Source organism: Lactuca sativa, chromosome 3 (assembly GCF_002870075.4).
Source record: "Lactuca sativa cultivar Salinas chromosome 3, Lsat_Salinas_v11, whole genome shotgun sequence".
NCBI classification, from domain to species: domain Eukaryota; kingdom Viridiplantae; phylum Streptophyta; class Magnoliopsida; order Asterales; family Asteraceae; genus Lactuca; species Lactuca sativa.
The window spans coordinates 26,655,771-26,679,120 of NC_056625.2; the positions used below are offsets into that span (position 1 = coordinate 26,655,771).

Genomic DNA, 23,350 nt, shown 5'->3' on the forward strand with positions numbered 1-23,350 from the left:
TATTTGGCCTTAATTTTACAAGGATCACTACGTATGGAACCTAGAACACTTAGTACAAGCATTTCCAAGACCTTAGGGTGGTTTCCCGTCATGATTAGTCATGAAATAACCTAATCTAATACGTATATGTGTTACCATATGATTAATAGGGTCCACTTGCGTTCAGAACATCCGTTGACACTCAACACTCATATCGATCGTACACTCGAATCCTACGTTAAACTGTGAGTTCATACCCCTACACTTTTCCGAGTTTTTCATGTTTTCGGGGGGGAATACAAGCTAAACAAAGAAGTTTTCATAACTTAAAAACTGATGCAATCACAACTATTTTCTATCAAACATTTAGATACAATTATCCCTTTTGTAATATGCGGAGCATAAGGGATGTTTTCTAATCATAATTGCATAGTTTCCACAACCATACACGAACGTAACAACCATTCAAACTATAATAGGTATAGCTTGGGATTTTATTACCAGTCTTACAGATTCAAACTTCATGCAAGTCCAACATATAAACTATGTCAGATTTAGTTATCCATTACTACGAATACAAAACTAGAGTATCATGCTAAATAATTATTTTATGTATAATTATTTACACTCTACATCGTTACAAACGATTTCGAACTCAAGAACAACCGAACAAACACGTAAACTAGTTAATACATGATTGTGAGACTATCTTCATTTTGCCCCTCGGGGTACCAATAAATCCTCTCCGGTAGTATAACCAGAGTCTCCTGGAGGGAGAGCGTGAAATTTGTGAATAGATCTATTCGGGACCGACAATCCCACACCTGAACTGTTAGCTACAGTTAGGCGGGCACGCCTTGGGTGACAAATTTTGAAATCGTGCGACGCCTGGAGAAACGTCAAGGGGGTCATCAATCATATTAGTATGGTTATACGACTCATAATAAGTATAAACTAATCATTGTTTACGGGATTTCCTTCTTTTATAGTTTTATTTTAAGTAATAAAACTACTATACATACTGGCGGTAACCATGGTTTCCGAACAATCATACATTACATACTGGTGGTAGCCAGGGTTTTCAAACAAAAAGTACTTTTCATACAGAAACCAACAAACATGTTAGAAAATATTGGATGTTCTTGGTAAGCACGCATACATATTTCAGAACTTGGTAGCAACGGTTTTCGATACAAACGGTGTTTACTTATAATGTAAAGAAAACATTTATACAAATTCAGTGACTAGTTTTCAATACAAAAACATGCTTATGAACTCACCAGCTTTATGCTGATATGTTTTCGAAATCGCTTGTATTCTCAGGACAACGATAAACAAGTACCTTCCCAGCTTTTGGAGAAGACAGAGCATTTTTTTGGAGTCTCGTCTTTATCTTTTGTTTTACAATGTTATGTACAAACTATGTTTTCAAACATATGTTAATATTCACATTGTAATGTAATGGTTGTGTTTACTTTGATTTCTATGATACGATTATTGTGATACTATGTATGACGTCGCCACCCCGGACGTTTCCACCGTTGTTTTTCTGACGGTTTGGGGGTGTGACAGGCTTGGCGTGTTTTGGGCCTCGGGGTGGGCCATGCTTTGGAATTTGTTTCTTTGGGCCTTGGTGGGCCATCATAAATCAGATAATTTGGGCCAAAATATGTTTGGGCTTAGGGTAAGGCCCATCAGAAGGATTGAGCTTAATTTAGCAAATTAGGCCATTAGTGGGCCATTAGCGGGCTTGGGATGTCTACTTAGTATTAGACCTTTCATATTATGGTTTTTTGGCCTTAGTTTTGGACCAATTTAGATAAGGGGTAAAATGGCTATTTTATCCTAAGGAGGATTGTTGGTTTGGACTAATTGTTATTTTGTTAATGGTAGCTCAGGGAGTCAAGAGATCAGCAGTTCGAGGATCTGCCAGCTAGCAACGAGAGGTTTATTCACAGGATTCTACAGTTAGCTTGTGAGGTGAGTTTTCTCCCTTAGGAACGGGTCTAAGACACCAATGTCGGTCCGTTTATGTATGTTAGTGTATATTGGATTTAGATACAACGCCGAGGTTAGCCTGAGGTAGTTTATATGCTTCTGAATTACATTTCGATGTCGGGCGAGGCTCGAGGAAGGTTTATATGTATATTTCCGAACTACGGTTCGATGTCGGGTGGTACCCGAGGAAGGAATGCATGTTTAGTTATACTTGTTGTTTTTATGATACTTGTGTGTACCTGGTAGGGAGGTGAGTGTGGGTGGGGGCCCGTATCTCATCACTAGCTGAGTGTGAATAGGGTTCCATATCTCACTATTAGCAGAGTAGGGGCGGGCCCAAGATAGGTGGGGCCTTGAGACTAGCAGTTATAGTGTTGTGTTTGTCTGTTATGTACTAGCATGATTATGATTATGATTATGATTATATGTTTGTATGTGTATAGCGGGAGGGGTCCAGAGACAGGCAGTGCCTGGTAGAAACAAATTTGTATACCGAGTGGGACTCGGTGCCAGGTGGGGCTTGATGTTGGATCCGTCCGATGCCATACGGGGTCCAATGTAGCGGGCTAGGCCCAATGTATGTGGTTATGTGATTATGTGTATGGTATGTGGTAGTTTGGGGAGACTCATTAAACTTTGTGCTTACGGTTTTCAGTTTTGGTTTTAGGTATTTCTAGTAGCAGAGGGAAGAGCTCGGGATGACTGCGTTGCACACACCATGATGATTTAGCCTGAGATGTTTACTCTAATTTTTTGATATGGTACTCTGATAATGTTTTGAAATACTTTGACTTATATTTTGATGAAATGTTTTGATAACTGTGGTTTATTAAATGGTTTAAAACAAAATTTTTGGGACCGTATTTTTGGGATGTTTCATATGAATAATAATAATCCACACATATGCCAACATCAGTAATAATTACCTGACAAAGATTTTTGCAACAAAGGCCATATAAAAAGAACAAAAATCCGAAAAAACTACCTAGTTAAAATATAAATTAGTATGTCATGTTTTTTTTGAAACGACAAAAGAAATATTATATATCATACCTTACTAACAAGAAGGTAGTACAGGTGCTATTATATTTTTCAGTTACAAAGAAAGGGTGAATTAACCCAATGATTCCAATCTAATTTATCATATCCTCCTCTATGTTTAACCCATACATAGGTATGAGCTTTTACATCAGAGATAATTTTCGCCAATTCATAACAATGTTTTTTAAAAGTTCTTTCATTCCTGGCTTTCCATAACCACCATAGGGTTCCGAACACAATCGATGTGAATTTTTTTTTCTTATTTTGGTGTAGTTCCCTCATCTAGATGCAAAGACAATGATACTTGAGACTGATTGAAAATCACCTGCCCGGATATTACACCATTGGAAAATCGACTGGAATACACCCTTTGCTATTGAGCATGACACCAAAATATGATCCCCCGATTCTTCCGCCTCACGACAAGCACTACACAAAGTCGAAAGCATTGTAACTCCTCTATTCTTAAGAGCTTCAGCCGAAGGAATATGATTTTGTTTTTCCCGCCACACAAAGCCCAATACTTTTAATGGGATTGTCTTGAGCCATGGGAATACACCATCGCATACCGGGAAGGATGCCCTTTCTATTCTATCCCGGAGGGTAGCCATGCAAAATTCACCATCCACAACAAACGGTGATGTCCAGGTAGTCCTTGACTCCCCTAGTTGCATTACCTCCTCGAGAGAAATATTTATTTTATCAAGTGCATCTTTGCTTTTCACAATATTTTTCCATACTCTAGTCCACCGACTCTTTTGCTAGAACTGAGCATGGCCGCCATTCAGGTTATGTAGTCCCCTGTGCCCAGAATGAGTTTGACTCACTTTTCAATTTCCATAACCATTTGGTGAGTAGTGCAAGGTTTAAAGATCGGATTGATCCCAACGTCAAAATTTACATCTTACGATAATTACATCTTACCTCAAATTATCGGATAATGACATATTATCAAATGTTTAAACGTTAATATCTTAGAAAGGTAGGAAATTGTAATAAAGTGGAAAACATGTTCATTTTTATTGATTTTTACAATCAATTTTTTATTTTATTTTTTATGTAATATTATATTATAATTAATGTGTCTGTCTAAATAAGATAATTAGGTAACTTCATATTATTGTAACATAAAAAAAATTATATGAATTAATGTATATGTTTGATATTTATTTGGTTATAGTTAAAATTAGGAAATATTCATTCAAACAAAAAATATTAATGTTTAAAAAGGATTAAAGAAAACATTTGAAAAAAATGTTTTTTTAGACTAAAAAATGTATGAATTTTTTATGAAGATGTTTGAAGACTTAGTTCATATCTACGTTGAGAAAATGGCATATACGTCTTTTTAGATCTACAAATCTTCTAAAACACAAATGTAAAATCTAATGTGTACCGACATAGATAAAAGAAACCAAAAAGATCTGCACCACTAAAGCTATACAAAAAAAAGTAGGGTGCTACTATATGTATCTTCTCACTCACATAAATAGTTACGTCATGAGGGTAAAGAGACTCTATTTCACTCACAAAGAGAGGGTATCACAACACAACTTAGAAGGGTATGTATACAATTACCAAAAATTATATTTTTTTAATCTACTTTTTTCATTCCTAGAGATAATTACTCAATAATGAAATCTTAAAAATCAAATTTCATGGTCAAACATGATAGACTTTTTTTTAATCATTTTTGATGTTTTACGATTTATTAGAAGACTTCAAGTTGAACACTTTATAATCGAAGTTTTTGAACAAAAAAATGTTTTTCAAAAAGATATTTACCATATAGGTATACTTACAAAAATATTATCAAATAGATATAGTTTCAAAATTTTATATTTTTCAAAAACTTTTAGTTTTTTTTATAACTATTTTTACATATTCTTTAAATATATATATTTTTTGATTTTTATTGTAACTTTTTGTTAATAATGTTTATCAAATTTCTTTAGAACCTTATTATAACAAACAATTTTTTAAATCTCAACTAACAATAAATATTTGGAAAAATCAACAAACAATTTGGTGCGATTTTAATGTTATGGGTCGATTTTTGTAAAACGTGAAATTTAATTTTTTGCTTGGCGTTTGACTTGACACCCCATTGCTTGGGATATTTTCTTTTCGCAAACCATGAATTATAATATTATATCATTATTAACAGCCAATAGCTCATTACTACTAACAAAGTTTGATAATTTTATTTTAAAACTAACACATTTGTAATTTCTTTAATGCATTTGAAACCTAAAACGCTAATGGTCTACATTTTTAATTCGACAATTAGGAACATATTTTTTTGATAGCCCACAAAGGCACAAATACATTTCATTAAAGCAATTGAACTTCTAAGTTTAAAAGTTAAAAACACTAACAGTGACCAACAAAGTGAAATTTAAATTGTTTAATTATTTTGAAGCATCCCTCAAAATAAAAATGAAACTGTTTTTGTTTTCAATCCCCCGTTAACAGGCTAGAGTCGGCCAAAGTCAAAATATAGTAAATATCATTTGTATTAATTTCAGTTAATCGGTTGGTAAGCATTATTAGCCTAAAGTTACAACAAGTCAAAAATAAACATATTAAAAAGACAGTAAAAAAAAATAGTTTAAAAAAAAGTTAAAAAAAATAATAATTCAAAACTACATCTATTTAGCAAATATTTTTGAAATTATAAAATATTTTTTTAAAGAAACACCGTTTTATTAGAAACTCTTTAGAATCGTCAAAGATTTAATTAATTTCCTTATTAATCTGTTTCTTTATTTACGATATCAAAAGCAAGCATTAACGTGTCATGTCATATTAAATATGTTTCAGAAATCCCAATTTTTACATGTGATAATTTGTTATATAATTTTTTAAGGAAGCCTCAATATTTTACTTGATGCTTTGCTTGGTAAACAAGTCTTTGAATTAAAGATTATCTTTCAGTAGTTTCCCTGAGAACCTATAAATGACCGACCCACGATGGTGGCGGGCGGCGGCGGGGGCGGGGTTTCAAGTCTTCAACTACAACTTCAACGATGAGAAGAAGTGGCAGAGAAGGAGGAAAATCTTACCAAAAGAATGTTGATGAAAATTGGAGTTTCAGACCCCTTCATGATCACAACATCTATCAAGAAGAGATTCAATCTGATCCAATATCATCAACAGAACATTCCACCTCTTCATCTGCAAAACCCATCTCAGATTTCATTCCTAAAACCCCTAAATCACATCGGAAGAAATCTGAACTCGGGTCATTGAATTTTCACCCAAAACCAGGGGAAGATAACGGTGATGGAGATGGGAATAAAGGCAAAGCAGAGTCTTTACAAGAAGGGAAAGAACAGAATAAGAAGAAGGAATCCAGTGAGGGATTTGGTGCAGATAAGGATGATGTTCAAGAAGATGACGAAGATGATGTGGTGAAAAGGTTAGAAAGGTTGAGATTGTTTGGTGAAGAACCTGATTTATCAGAGGAATTACTGAGTATTAATGATCAATTACAGGAGGATGAGGTAAATTTTATATTGTTTTCATTAATTAAGTTTGATTGGTATTGACGCAATAGTTAAATTGACTTAATCTTGCAAACTGGTTTGTGATTTGGGTTATAGACTGGTGTCGCTCGATGTAGGATTATTGCCACTATCTTTATTGCCATGATTAATGTTTGTTGTAATCCAAGATGCTTATTGTTAGTAAACTCTGAGTCCATTAAGCATCATCTCAAAATATTCATTAAGTATTGAGCAAGAACATGGGGGGTTATTCATTAAGTATTGAGCAAGAACATGGGGGGTGTTCTTATTTGTTTCTTTCAATTGAAATCCAAATCCTTCGTTATCATCAATTGGAGTCGTATTTCTGTAATCTATTAGTTGAAATCATTCACTAATAGAATTATTCGAGATTCTTGGTTTTAAATAGGAGAATTCTTTAATAATCTGAAAAGCAGCAGAGCATTTGTGATTTTGGTAAAGTCGGAAATATACATTCATCATATCAAAAGCTTTCACTCGTTGGTCGTCAAATAGCTAGATGTCTATCACACTACTGAAATCGATTAGAATGGACATTAGTAAGTGACTCTTTTTTTTTTTTTTTTTTTTTTTTTTTTTTTTTTTTTTTTTTTTTTTTTTTTTTGAAATATCTCTTAATATTACTTTTTGTAATCCTTGACATTTCATTTCTAAGCGGTTTGTTTTTAGGAAGCCACAAAACCTTTGTCCCTGTACTCCAATATTTTACTTGTATCTTCAAGCTTTTTCAGCTTTTTTTTTTTTTTCTTACAAGTAACATTTTTTTTTAGAAATTTGGTATAACTTCATTTTTTTTAAACTTTTGTTTCTTTTTGAACTTTGATTTACAGATTTGGTAATTTTTTTTTATAGTTTCCATAATTTCAAGTGACATTGTTTGTAATATTTTCTTAAGTTTTTATAATTTTCTTTTTTTTATGTTCTTTAAAATTAGTTTTTTCTAGAAAAAAATTGATAGCTTCTTTGATATATATTTTTTAAAATTTTATGTTTTTGTTTTTATACATGTTCTTTTTTGTATTCTCTCAATGTTTTAAGACTATAATTATTAAAATTTCAATGTTGAGAACTATTTTTAGTTTCTAAATCAGTTTATTTAAATTTAGTTTATTGCAACAGTCTGCAGATGTTAAAAAGCAAACAAACTTCTTATTACAAGCTGCAGCCGTTTGGTCCACCTCTTCTGCCACGGAGAGTTGCATAGGTGGTCTGCAGACTTTATGAATTTTCGTTTCGAAAAAACAAACAACGCTTAAGTTTTAATATAATATTTTTATTTTTTACATATAAGGCCACTAAGGTTCCTTAAATACTATGTTTCACCTTTTTTATTTTATACGTCACTTCATTTTCCCCATTCTTCAAAACCCAGAGAAATGGTTCCTTTCATTTTCATTCACTTTAAATGTCAATAAATAATTTAAATTAAATAAAAAAATAGTTACTAACACAAAAAAAAGTCATAATATTTCGTTACTTCAAAATAGAAAACTACATAATTTGAAGAAAAACCAAGAAATTCTTCAGCATCATGATCGTTTTTTATTTGGGTTTTTAGGTTGTTGTACAACCTGTTTATCATCGAAACACTCTTTGTGATTCTCGAAACTTTGAATTTAGTTGATGTTTAGTACAATAGTCATTATCGACGCTCATTTCTCCATGAAATCTTTCAGTAATGCGTAGCCGAAAATGATCAATCGATTGTGTATTTCATTGATGTGCATCCTAAAAATGTTGACACAAGCTCTTGTTAACAATAACTCTTCTCCCGGACTCCATCTTTTAGGATTGGCATTTGTTTTATTCTTCGCCGGTTCTTTCCATGTGCGTCGTTGAAGGGGTGAAGGGGATTTTGTTTCTCGTACTACTTTGTCATCCAACTCGTCGAGGGGTTGGGTTGGAGGATTGTAAAATGGGGTTTGGCTTTGGGTTTGGAGGGTTGTAGGATAGGGTTGGCTAGGTGAAAGTTGATTAGGAAAAGCGATGAAGTTGTTGAACATGTTAAGGGTAGCATTTGGCACATCCATGGGGTAGTATTGTTGAACACTGTGGTATTGAAATTTTAGAGGGAATTGAATAGGGGCATCAAGCTAGGGATAATAAACTAGAATCTATGGATCAAAAGTGAAAATGTTTCTAGTTGGCGTAGTTGTACTATAAACATGTGATTTTCTTCGATCGCATTTTGGGGTTAGGTTTTCATGATTCATTTTAGTTGTTAAAATGAATGGAATAAAGGGGAAAAGATAGAACATGGTGTGAGTTTAACTGTGAGAAGATGACCTCTAGCATGCGCCTAAACCATAACATGTAAAAGAGGGAAAAAGTTCATAAGGAACATACAAACATGAATAAATCATACGTAGAGCATACTAACAAGAATCAAATATCAATAATAATGATTAGAATAGAAAAACATATAAGGGGGAGGCTACCCATCAACACTAATGTATAGCCTCCACACCCTTCTATGTGAGGTCATGTCGTCATTAAGAGCAAGTTCTTCCACATCCAGTTGCATACTATCCTCCTAGTTTCTTTTAGGACGTCCTTTCAATCTCTTACCGTTAATCACCGTTGACTCTACGCTTCTTACTATCATTGACAGTTTCCCTCTTAGGACATGTCCAAACCACCTCAATCTACCTTCCCGTAGGTATCATATCCAACAAAGTTCTACCACAAGTCCACCTCAACATTCTCATTTCTGATACTTGCATCTTCCTCTTGTGGTCCTTCTTGGACGATCAACATTCAAATCCATACATCATGGCATACCTAATAGTTACCTTGTAAAAATTTCTTTTCAGTTTTAGTGGGACCCTCTTGTCATAGGGGCTCCTAATGTTGCTTTCCACTTTACCCAACCTGCCAATATACGATGTGTGACGTCAACATCTACACCCACTTATTTATGTCTCATAGATCCTAGGTACTTGAAGCTCTCCCTCATGGTAAGAGCTTGCTCTCTTAAACTTACATCTACACCTTCTTCATTTGCTTCCCCACTGAAATTACATTAAAGATATTTCGTTTTAAATGTGTTGATCCGTAGCCCTTTCCCTTCTAATGGCCATCTTCAAATGTCCAACCTAGCATTCAAATCAACCCTGGACTGAGCCACCAACACAATGTAGTCAACAAAAAAGTACACCAAGGAGGCAAGGACTTCCAAGATTTGAGCGAGATATACGGGTCGAGGTTTGACCCCTAATGATGCCCTATTTCTACCAAAATAGGATAAAAGGGATACCCACAGATGCGAAAATGATAGCTAGCATAACCCGGTAGAATATTCCATTATGTTTCAAAGAGACCCTCTTGTCACACAATATTATGTGGTTGCCCTTTACTTAGTCATCCTAACTTTATGTAGTGGGTAACTTGGCAATTTACTTATGTATGTATCATTGATCACTACTTGAAACTCTCCTTTGGTTACAATACTTTCTCTCCTAGGCAGATTCTACCCTGTCATCATTACGCTTGCTATTTAAATTGCATTACGAATATTTCATCTTAAATATACTCCATAAATATTTTCCTTCAAACATCGTCTACTAAATATCCAACCTAGTTTTCAGCTCTATCCTTGTCTCTACCTCCTGCACAATATTATGGTTAAAAAACGTAAACCATGGCATCCCTTCATGGATCCCATTAAAAATATCCTTCAAAATTGAAGTGAGAAAGTATGGGCCAGGTGTTGATCCTTGATGGACCTCTACCTCCTCTGGGGAAGACTACGTGCAACCGACCTTGATCTCTGATACATATCTCCATGCAGCCCCTCTATTTGCTAGAGTCCTCCAGATCCTCTTCCATGGTATATTATTGTATGCTTATCGTTGTCATTTAACACCATATGAGGGACCTTGTTTCTTTCTTTATTTCTCTATTATCCTCCTCTTTTGTATCCAATCTCTTTATATGTTATATACTTTGTTTGAACCACCACTTTCTGCACCTCTCGTTGCATCTTTCTTTCTTCCGGTCCCACTAACCAATAACTCCTTAAAACAAGTTTGTTTTACCCTTACCTACCACCTTGCTCTACAAACATGATTCTTATATTCTTTGACCTTTCCTATTGACATTCCAAGTGTCCCTTTGCAGCTTATCTACTAGTGTGGGTCTCCTGAATTTGTTATAAACTTATATACTAACGACTAAAAGTTATAAGGTGCGATGAATAGTTTTTAAGGTGTGATTTGCAGTTTATACATTGTCATGAAGTGTGAAATGCAAACCATAAAAAGATGGAATCGAAAACATAAAAGATGTTGTTCACATCTTATAATTTGTAATTCATATGTTAAAAAATGTCAAAAAAACATGTATTTAAACCCTAACTTCTCTATGACAATTATTAAACTGTAGATACTGGCTATGGAATCTATTTATGTAGAGAACATATTCATCCTCAATAAGCAAAGTGGGTCGCAGACTTTTCAGGTGCCAATAGCAATTTCGTGAAAAAATTATTAAAAGTTACAAGAAATGTATGAAACTAACTACATATTTATGTGTTCTAATGCAGATTCGTATATACATTGAAACTCCTAAAGAACTAACAATCTCCACAAAACTTAATTTAGAAGATTTTTCTTACTCATTTGAAGTCCAATATCTTCCCCCGATTGTTTTAACATGTTTATTACCCAAATCATACCCTTCACATCTCCCTCCATATTTCACAATCTCCACAGAATGGTTAAATTCTTCAAAAATTTCCAGTTTATGTTCTATTTTGGATTCAATATGGAAAGAACAGGAAGGCCAGGAAGTTATTTACTCATGGGCTGAGTGGTTGCATAGTTCGTCTCTTTCTTATCTTGGTTTTAATAAAGAAGTCCGTCTTGGCCCTTATGGTGTTAAATACAACAATGATCCAAGGGCAATTTCGAGATGTGTCTCTCCAGATGTCGATATCCCTTCATTAAAGAGTTACAATGATAATCAACGAGTTGAAGATTTTCGTAAAAACTTGCATGAATGTTGCATTTGCTTTAGCGAATTCGTTGGTAAGTTTTGATTTTCAACTGGGATTACATTGACACCGTAATCGTGAATTTATGTTTCTTTGTGTTGGTAAAAGTTCATTGTAAATGTCAACTTTCCCACAGGTAGCGATTTTATAAGATTGCCATGTCAACATTTCTTTTGTGAAAAATGCATGAAAACATACGCGAACATCCATATAAAAGAAGGCACTGTAACCAAGCTTTCTTGCCCTACTACAAAATGTGAAGGTATGATTCCACCTGGACTTTTAAAGCGTTTACTCGGTGATAAACAATTTGAAAAATGGGAAGCACTTACATTACAAAAAACACTTGAATCAATGTCTGATGTGGTCTACTGTCCAAGATGTGAAACACCATGCATAGAAGATGAAGATAAACATGCTCAATGCTCCAAATGCTTCTTTAGCTTTTGCACTCTTTGTAGGGAGAAACGTCATGTTGGAATCACATGTCTTACACCCGAAATGAAGCTTCGAATTTTGCAGGTAAATTTGTTATTATTTATCTTCTTATGGTAATGTACTTGTTACATATTTATGTTATAAATGTAAGTATGTTGCTAGTATGTTTAAAGACATGTAAGTATGTTGTTATATGTGTTACATATTGGTACTATTAGTAAAAATGTAAGTACGATCTATTATGAGAAAATAAATGTAAAGACATTCACTACATTGCTATTATGGATATGATATATTGGTAAAAAGAGTAAAGTATGTTGTTTCCCATAATTAATAATTTACACTTATGACTGAAATGAAAACTTCAATAAGAAGATTTTGTTATGATGCAGGAGAGACAAAGCTCGAGTCAAATAAAAGATGAACAAAGGAGACGTGAACAAGAAATGATTCAAGAGCTTATGAGTGTGAAGGAAATACTTCGTGACTCAAAACAATGTCCGGGGTGTAAAATGGCGATTTCAAAAATTGCAGGGTGTAATAAAATGGTGTGTCAAAATTGTGGGAAATATTTTTGTTATCGGTGTATGAAGGTCATTGATGGATATGATCATTTCAGGTTCTCTCTCTCTCTCTCTCTCTCTCTCTCTCTCTCTCTCTCTCTCTCTCTCTCTCTCTCTCTCTCTCTCTCTCTCTCTCTCTCTCTCTCTCTCTCTCTCTCTCTCTCTCTCTCTCTCTCTCTCTCTCTCTCTCTCTCTCTCTCTCTCTCTCTCTCATAGTTAACACAGATTAGAAATTACCAAACTTAACGGTAACAAAGAACAACAAACATTGTCTATGTTCTTAAGAATTTTCACAAATTATGTCCGAAACTTAATTAAAACTCCAAAAACTGTTTTAATTATTATACAGAACAACAAAAACTACTTAAACCCTCGACCTCAGAGAGGGATGACAACACTTGATACCGTTGAACTAGAAGCTATTTGGTCCTAAAATGACTAAGAAACAATTATAAAGATTTTATCTCATTAGCAGATAGTTCCTAATAAAGATAAATCTTTATTAAAAAAACTCCTAAAATTAAAATAATACTAATAAGAAAAATAAATCTTGAAGTTATCCTTAAAATATAACCCTTGCATCGTTATGCTCCCCCTTCCTCCCTCATTCTCTCTTTCTTGATGACATTAAGGTAGTGTTTGATATGCAGCCCCGGCCCAAGAGGGGAGCAAGTTGAGCAACGGCTCATGACCCCTTATTTTGTGGGGCCTAATTTTAAAGCTGTTAGTGTTATCTATATATTTTGTGCCGAAAGTAGAAAACGATCTAATAATATTTAGTTGGTAAAGCGTCCAACACCTCGTGAAAGTAACCCTTGTTCGATCCCTATTGTGATGTTTGCATTCTTTTTACGAAATTTATCTTTGCATGTTTAAAAACCTAATACATAAATTACTCGGCAGTACCAAAAAGCATTAAATCTATTCTATCCATGTCAAGTGAATTTTTTATCCCATATTTAACTTTATTTTATATTTATCTAAAAATATGTAAAAGTTTAATTAAATATTATGTACGTTTCTAGAATACTTGCTTTTTACGATATTAAAAAAACATCATGGTCGTTTTATATATAAGTATAGTTTTGATTGTATATTATATTTAAAAATCAACAAATACCAAAACTACTGTTTTATATGTAAATATAAATTTATTAAAAGTACAACAAATATCAATTAGTTTGTGTTTATAAAATTGATAATGGTTCAAATCCAAGCATTAACAATTTTTTGCAATATTTAAGTTAAATTTGTTGGAATTTTTTATATATAAATCCATTTCTTATAAAGAACATAATAGTTTTTTAGTCTGTCTGAAATACCTTAAAAACCTTGCATCTTAATAATAACATAGCAAAACTAATATACAATATTCAAATTAAATTTACTAATGATTTTAAACATAAAAAAATTTATTATAAAAAATTATAGTCTAGTCGTTAAAAACGCACATTTCTTGCTCGTATATTAACAAATATATTATATTAAATTTAGCTCAAATTTAAAGGTCATATGAGGTTTTGGTATATTGAGGGGCCCTTTGGTTTTTATGTCCTGGGCCCAAATAAATTAGGACCGGCCCTATATAATAGAACTGGAGAAAGAATAGAATAATTTATTCTAGTGGAATGAAACAAAAGTAAAGGAATGAAATGGATCATTCCAAAATGAATCTAATTTTCCTTTCATTCTGTTAATTTGCATCCCTTAGGTAAACGTTTTTTTATAGACTCATCACAGAATGGAATGAAATTTTTTAATATAACCTAAAAACAAAGTAACTAGAAACATTTTGTTTATGAAAATAGTAAATAATATGGTTAATAATCCCCACTACAAAAGCCCTTATAAAAAATTATATGAAAATTGCTTTTTTTTTTTAGCAAAATAGCATCACCATTTTGCAAAAAAATAATAATAAATAAATAAATTAAATAAATACATAAAAATAAAAATCACAAGAGAATAATCTCATAAAAGATATGGTTATCTTGTGATAAATGTTGGTAATGTGGTCATTTTCTTAATAACACACTTTTGATCATTTTTGTGATCAAGGATGTATAATATGTACAAAAATGTTAAAATTATACCTTGTATTTATATTATATGTAAATATGTTGTAATTATATGTAATATAAAAAAATCATTTGAAAATTTAAATCCTACAAGCCAACCAAACATGATCATAGAACATAATTATTCATTTCATTACCGTTTATGTATTCCATGACGTGGTCATTCCATTCCTTAATCAATTTTATTCCATTCGTCCAATTAAACAAATCCCACCCCGTCATTCATTTTTATCATTTTGTGATCAAATCCTATATTCATTTTCTTTTGGAATCGAACTAACGCTGACCATAATTGTTATAGTGATGGAGTTTGTGAACTTTTTCCTGAAGAAGAAGAAGAAGAAGTCGGACTTTGGGAGGCACAGATGAATCCACGACAAGTGATGGGGCAGATTCATGCTGAACTTTTTGGTGATCGTGAACATTCTTGCCCTCGATGTGGTCAGATTAATGGGAAGGTTGGGAATAATAATCACATATGTTGTTGGTCATGTCAAAGGCATTACTGTTATATATGCGTAAAGATGGTTAGACGTAGCTCACAACACTTTGGGCCAAAGGGTTGCAAACAACATACAGTCGGATAACATATTATTTCCTTAAATAATAATTGGTCATAATCATATATTGCGTATGTTTTCTGATTTTTTTTGTTTGATTTCACATATGTTCTCCAAGCTGACATGACTACACAAGTGCTTGAGTCTAACTTTTTAGAGGTGAATGGCACAGCTTGTTGCCCGTTTGCCATCTCACTTGTTGTACGATGATAATTAAAATTTAATTTCTATTAAAATATCAAATACTTATTATATATATATATATATATATATATATATATATATATATATATATATATATATATATATATATACATACACACACACGGGATCTTATGTATTTGTAAACACATTTAGGCTAAGAGGAGTGGTGACACTTCTAGCAACATGCTAAAGCATGCCACATCATATATTTTATTTGTCACCTAAGCTTTTCTTAAAAAAACAAACATTTAGATTACAAAAAAAAAAGAAAAGAAAAAAAAAATAAATGAAGAAGAACCAATGAGAACCATTTGTTTTTAGAAAAAACAATGAAAAAAAAATAAAAAAGAATGGACCAATAGAAGCTTTCATTTTTCTGCTGCTCCTTCTCTCTCCTCACGCTAAACAGTTGGCGACTTTTGTTTGACACCTCCCTTAGCACATGCTAGGGGGTGGTGTTTGCCTTGTGCTAGGAAGGATAGCGAGGGTCTTAGTAACCCCCACTCCCATTAGTCTTATATAATCAATTAGAACGTTGGAATGAATCGTCGAGTCGAGTTACTTTGTCATATAACAAGTTATTAGCATTTTGCTAAAAAGCAGAGGCTTCATATTCCACTTCTATCGCTCGAGGAATAACAAAAGAAAGAGCAGTTCGAGATCATTCTTCTCTCTAATCCCAAAGTATGTTTTTTTTAATACTCACCGACTCCGTGGCTCCGTCTCACTTTTTGTCTATACAAAATAAATTAAAAAAAAATGAAGAATCTTCGTCTCTTTTGATCAACAATTGTAGCTCCTTCCTCAAAGTTTTTTAAGCCTAAAGTATTTTCAAGGACAATCATTGCATGTGAAAGTCTACTATAAACATTTTAGGTTGTTTTGTTTAATGTATAAGCTTAAATCTGCTGGAATTCAAACCATTACATTAATAGTCTATTATCAACAACTTATTATCTAATAAAATCAAATTTATACTAGTTTTTTCTTCAAATGTGTATGTATATATTCGGTATGTATGAAGAAATAAAATTTTTAAGTGATATAAATGGTTTTTGCCTCTTACGAGGCCTAAATGTTGTTTTAAAAATATTAACATCGACATGAAAAAAATCTAAAGTTTTTTTTTACTCAAGCATGAATTTTTTTTAAATGTTTTAACAATTTACGAAATCGATATACTTACATTTAAGTTGGAAAAATTATGAGTTACCCCAAAATTGGCTCACGTATTTTAAATACGATGTCTACAAAAGATAATGAAGGTTATTTATATCCTAATGAGATTGGCTTTTAAAGCACAACATGCCTAACACCATCATCGTTTGTCATGGTCGTATTCAAATAGAGCTAATGAAAGGGATCGAATATATAATAGTTTCCCCGAATGTGTTTATATACTGAAAGGTGAATCAGTATCTCATAATCCACATGTAGTTCGATCAATAAGAACCTCCACATGTAGTTCACTCAATAAGAACCCATTCACCTTTCATATGATACTTGTGTTTCTAGGACCTATTGGTTTGAAAACAAAAAGTTAATTCTAGAAAATCTAGTATTTCTCGAACATATCGTTTCAAAACACAGTTTGTGCTACTACAAACCATAAACATATAAACTTATCCTTTTATATGATAACTAATCCAATATTTTTCCTCCCATTGTATGAAAATGTTGATCAAACTTGGTTTTTTGATCTTGGATGTTGCCATCAAGAGCTATGTGGGCTGGATTCATGATATACAGAGCCATCTAGATACCCAAGGCCCTTTCAATGTCATTTATGATGAGGATTATCGTGATCTTGAAGTTACTTGCAAAATGGGTGTTATGGCAATGATATTATTTCATTGTCATCTTTCAGGCATGATGAAGTCTTAATTCATAGCAATCATGTAACGACCCAAATTTTTCTATACATATATCTAATGGGATTATCAGAGTTATTTCTAAAAAAATTTGGAATTCTATTAACTCATAAAAATAAAAACATTTTATATCCCATGAAATAATCATCGGTTTACAATAAAATATCATCATAAAACAAAAACAAGGAAACACAGCTAAAATAACAACCTAGTCAACATCCTTGTGCTCCTATCGTTTTCATGTACACCAGCTGCTACCTGAACCTGCAAATCATGAAACATCTCTACAACATCAGACAACAATGTATAGTGATTTGTATTCTTATCTGTTTTCATGTTCATCTACTCTTCTTCTAATCTTTCACTACAAGAAAAAGGGGTATCAGAGACTGACATAGTCAGTCTTAGATGGTCAATAATCAGTCTCTAATGAGAATTAGAGACTGATTTAGCTAGTCTCTATCTAGTCCCAGAAAGCTAGTCCTAGATAATGAATTTTTTATGTATCTAAGACTGAAAATCAATCTCTAATAGATCAGAATATTAAAGACAGAAAATCAGTCTTTTATACCAACTTATTTAGTCGCTAATATGTTTTCTTCAAATCCATGATTTTATGTCACATCAGTCCTTGATGCTATCTATTGGGGACTAAATATTAGTAATTGATATTATATCATTCAGTCTTCAAAATATTTCATTCAAATCCCTATTTTATGTCATGTTGGTCCCCAATACTATCTTTTAGGGACTATATATTAGTCTTTGATACTATCTTGTTCAATCTCTAATGTTTTTCCCTCTAGATCCCCACTAATATCATATTAGTCCTTGATACTATCATTCCAACACCGAATAACAATCTTTGATACTATTTGATTTAGTATCTAATATGTTGTTTTCTTCAATGACAAAATATCAGTGTCAAAAGCATTGCCATTCAGTTCTTACGCATTATCACTTAAAACTTACTTCCACAAAACTAAATCACATTCATTGTCTCATAATACAAAAAGAAATTTCATATATATACAAATCAAGACAAACCATTATAGAAAATATAGAGTTTGTCATATACAAAATTTGTATATATTTAATAACCATTATCACTAGAAACTTACTTACACAAACAAGGACTAGACATAATTTTGTCTCATTACTGAAAAAGGCGTATATTCCCTTAAAGTTTATACCATGTTTTAATGTATTTCCATGTATATCCCTTCTTCAGTAGTAAAACAACTCATCAAATGGTAGACAATAATATCCATCTTTTGTCTGGTACGATTATGCACAATCAACCCTTTAATTATCACTTATGGAAAAATTAAAAGCAATAAAAACATGTCATTGAATTTGATATAGCGTGTTTAAGGGATTTAACAGTTTTTGGCTTAGGTAAATTTATGAGGATAGCAACGTACATTCCTTCTTAACCAATATAGGCAATGTACTTTTTTGTACATGTAATAGCAAAGTAACTTACATTTTTCACCCATGTAAAATCATATTTATATTTTTACTAATACTACAAATATGTAACCCATAATAACAATGTACTTACATTATGTTATTATTTGAAACAATGCAAATATGATATTATTATGGGTAAAAGAGTATTATTATGTTGTTATTATGGGTTAAAAATAATGTATATTGACTGCATAGGTAAAAAATAGTAGAGATTTTTTCTCTTTTTGTTTTTTCAAAAATTTATATTGCAAGATAACATTTGTCATAAATTAAGTAAAAGAGTCCAACATTGGATTCCAAGATGGATCGACTAGATTATCATTTAAGAAGAATGGTACCTCTCACTTTTCATCACTAGGTGCTTCATGAATCCAACAGAAGTAGCAATCATTATGGTGACAGTCCTAGTTAAGGATCCCTCTGATAATCTTGAACAACTTTATCTGAAATGTAAATAAATTTTACAAGAAAAACATCTCTCATAAATAACTTCGAAAAATTTATTTCAAATCAAAGCTTTGTAAATAACTTTGAAATTACATATTTTTCATCAAAATGATATTTAACTATTTCTACATATATTTACATATAAAGATAGTTTCAATAAATGTCATTTACATCTATACAAGATAAAGGAATAAAAGAAAAAGATGGTATTTTCAGAATTACGTTCTTAGAACTAAAGATAACAATTTTTATTCTAATGTATTTGTAGTAGTTGATTCAAGCTACAACCAAAAGTCCTATTTGATAAACCTGAGTGCCATAACGAATCTGCTAGAAACAATAATAACAGTCAATATTTTCAGTCATCAGATAAAACTAGTAGAACACTAAGGCATCCTATGTTCAAATTTATACCAATTTAATGTATTTTTTTTAATAATACAATAATTTGCTTATAACAAAAAACATTATGCATTTGTAATGCATAGCCATAATAGAAAGGAGATTATATATATATATATAGTTGAAAGTATGACCCTTGCAATAACTTTCATTATTTGCTTCAACATCATTATTTGTTATCAGGAAGAAACTAAATTATTTATCTTAAGATATATATTTTGGCTTAAGTATTTGATCGAACATGTAGTGTGCAAAACAACTTACTGGTATAAGAGACTAATACCAAATATCGATGCAACGACCTTCAAGTTTCAAACAATATCAAATATTCTCAACAAAATCCCTATGTGAATCTATATGTATGTGTATCTATATAAAAAGAGCAGACCTACCTAAAGTTGATAAATAAAAAAAAAATAGAAAACCACAGAGGATAGCAAGGAAACAAATAGCGAACAAAACATCAAAACAATCAAGTGCTGATTCTGAGTCAAGTAAAAATTCATCTGGTTTCCTCTTCCACCAAAAAACAATATAGTAGGTAAGTGGGAACCCTTGAAATGCATTAATTCAATCGATATTCGTAAATCCGGTCAAGTTTAATGTCGTATATATATCAAATAGAGTGAAGGAGAAACAAGAATTGCCTTTACAGGTGATTGCAAGATAGATGTATATCGTAGCCATGGATTTGGATGCTCGTTGATCTCCTTCTATTGCAATTGATTCTCGCAAGGTATTGATAGGGTTTAGTGTGGGTGAAACCGTTTCATCTACAAATTCCATATTCGTTGATTTCAGAAAGGGATTACGGTCTCGTTGATTTCGGGATGTGATTTGATTCGGTTATGTTACTCGTTCGAAATCCATATGCATGTATCTCTTTTCCTTTATTTTAATTTTATTCTTTTTTATTTGAATTATGTTTATATTGATTTAAAATTTTGTTTTAATGTTAATTATCACTTTGTTTATCTTATAATTTCATTTTTAGCTTGTTCTTTATTTTGACTGTGGTGAGGCGAAGGTGGTGGTGACATGGGGTGATTGTAAGGTGGTGACGGAAGAGATAGGGTGGGGGTGGTGGTAGAGGGGGTGGGTGAAGGTCGTAGAGGTGGGTGTGGTGGTGTGAAATGTTGTAGGTGGAGGTCGCAGTGGAAATGGTGGTGGAGGTGAAAGAGGTGGTGACGGTGACAGAGGTGGTGGTGGTGGACGTGTAAACTATGGAGGTGGTGGCGGTGACAACGATTGTGGCAATGGAAAAAGCTAAATAGACCCCAACTGATGGAAATGAGAGTTAAGAGATCAAAATTGGGCTAGACTATCCAAGACTGAACTTTAGTCCTCAATAAGTTTCTTTCCAAATAGTATTCGTGAGTAATTAATTGGTCTCTAAAATATGGTATCTATTACAAAATAATTAATCTCAAATACTAATTTCTAGTCCATTATAAGTATCGATTCGAATGTAAATTAACGCATGTCTATTACGGATTCAAATTCAGTCTCTGATAGATTAGTTACAAATGCTAATTCTATTAGAGATTGAAATTCAGTCCCTAATGAGTTCCTTAAAAAATAAAAAATGGAGCAAGTTTATCAAGGACTAAAAATTAGTCCCTAATACATTTCTCTCCAAAGTCAAAAGTGGTGATAGTCTATTCAAGACTGAAATTCAGTCCCTAATGTGTTTTCATCCAATCCCAAACTGGCGTAAACATATTAGGGACTAAATTTCAGTCTCGAATAGGTCTTGCCAGTCTCAAATTATTCACATATTAAAACCAGTCCTTGATTGTTTCTGAGACTGATTTATCAGTTACAGATAAATATTATCAAGGACTAATTAATCAGTCTTTGATAGATTAGTCACAGATGGCCATTTTTCTTGTAGTGTTTCTTTATCTTTCCGTTCTCTTTCTTCATGTATCTTTCTATTCACTTCTTTTCATCTTATCTATATCTGCATATCTTTTCTAATTTATTCTCATCTCTACTCTTCTTTTCTTTCTCATCTCATCTACATCTTTTCTTCTTGCTCTTCTCATTCCTTAGCATTCTATTCTTTCATTCTTTTCCCTTATCTCCTTCTCCTGTTCTTTACTCTCATACACTATTATTCTTCTCATTCATCTATCTTTACTATCTTTCTCAGCCTCTTCTCAAGCTCACCTCATACTCTACACATACTCTATCTCTACGTCTAACTCTATCTATTCTCTATTATTCTATTCATCTTCTGTCTCTCTCTCTCTATACTCTATCTTATCTCATCTATCCCTACTCTTTTTTATGCTCTTTGCATGATCCTTGTTAACTCTTACTCACTTTCTTCACATATATCTAACTCTTAGCATGCATTCTCATACTCATCCTACTTCATCTTGTACTTTTCATCTTGATCCCTCACGATCCTTTGACATTCTCATTCTCTTCAATCCCTCATGGATTCCTTACTCATAATCCCTCGTGGATTACAGCTAAGTTCTCAAAAGACCTCTTTTGCCTTGTTCCACTCATGGAACTTTCACTATCTCATATCTAACCATACACATACGTATTCCCACATGAATCATCTACATATCTCCCTAATGAACCATCATCTCATTCTGAAAAGGAGTCATACTCTTGTTCTGGAAGGAACCTCTAACTCATTCCCGAAGGAATTATACTCTTGTTTCCGAAGGAACCCCTAACACATTCCCAAAGGAATCATCTTTCTAAGCATCTTTATTTCTATTATGTGACTCATCACATAATACTTGTCCCATGGACATTCTAGCTCTTTATCTCATCAAGAGATCTTATGCTAGACATTTAGTACTTAACTTAATAAGTGCTTATTATTTATCTATATCAATTAACATATAGGTATTTTACACAATATCATTCATGTCTACACATACATACACACACTTATGATTATACTACATATAATCATTCTTTGTCTCTATCTACAATATCTTAGGTACCCACATATACCTTTTCTCATCATCTACTCATACATAGGATTATAATACATATAGTCCTAATCTTTCTTTCATCTACTTTCAAGGGTATTACTTATAAGACCTTTTTCTTTCTCTATAAATCTCTACATACTCTGGTTAGATACACATGCTCAGATACATGATCTTAAGCGTATAACCACAAGTACATAGTCTTATATAGGATTATAATACATATAACACTCCTTTTTCTTTGTCTTTTTCATGCTCAGATATAGGACTCTAACATACAAACATATATATATATATATATATATATATATATATATAATTCACCTTGTTAGTTAGTGAAGACTAACTGCCACTTGGCTCTAAATCTCCAATTGATGCATCTTGGCTCATCCTTTTGCTTAAGGGCTATTCATTCACATTTCAAGTTCCTTAAAATTTGTCTTAGCATACTAAGATCTTATCTACTTCCTAATGTCAAAATGATCACTTAATTGATAACAATTCTAACATTTCTTTTCCTACTTCTAAATTTAGTTCAAATAATGAATTTAGCACCCGATAATACCTAATCCAATATAACCTAATCTTTAATTTATCAATTCAACATAATCACTAGTTAAGGGTTTCAAACAAATATTATTGGATTGATTCCTCCATGGAAATCACTTCTAAAGCCTGGTTAAAGCTTCTAGACACTATCATTAGCATCACACTTAATCTATAGCCTAATCAAACCAAGCAATATAACCAATTTAAACATTTCACCAAAATGGAGAAATCATACCTTGATGTGGAGAGGATGAAAATCCTAAC

At 32.4% G+C, this 23,350-nt stretch overlaps 1 protein-coding gene across 1 annotated transcript; it reads left to right on the top strand.

Moving 5' to 3' along the window:
- Positions 1-5,914: 5,914 nt before the first annotated feature.
- Positions 5,915-15,254, top strand: LOC111884171 (uncharacterized). The gene is made up of 6 exons (XM_023880494.3): positions 5,915-6,524; positions 10,932-11,006; positions 11,092-11,575; positions 11,678-12,063; positions 12,372-12,598; positions 14,922-15,254. Exons 1-6 carry the CDS (start codon positions 6,048-6,050, stop codon positions 15,205-15,207), a joined length of 1,935 nt encoding a protein of 644 aa, XP_023736262.1. The 5' UTR covers positions 5,915-6,047; the 3' UTR covers positions 15,208-15,254.
- The last annotated feature ends 8,096 nt before the right edge of the window (positions 15,255-23,350 follow it).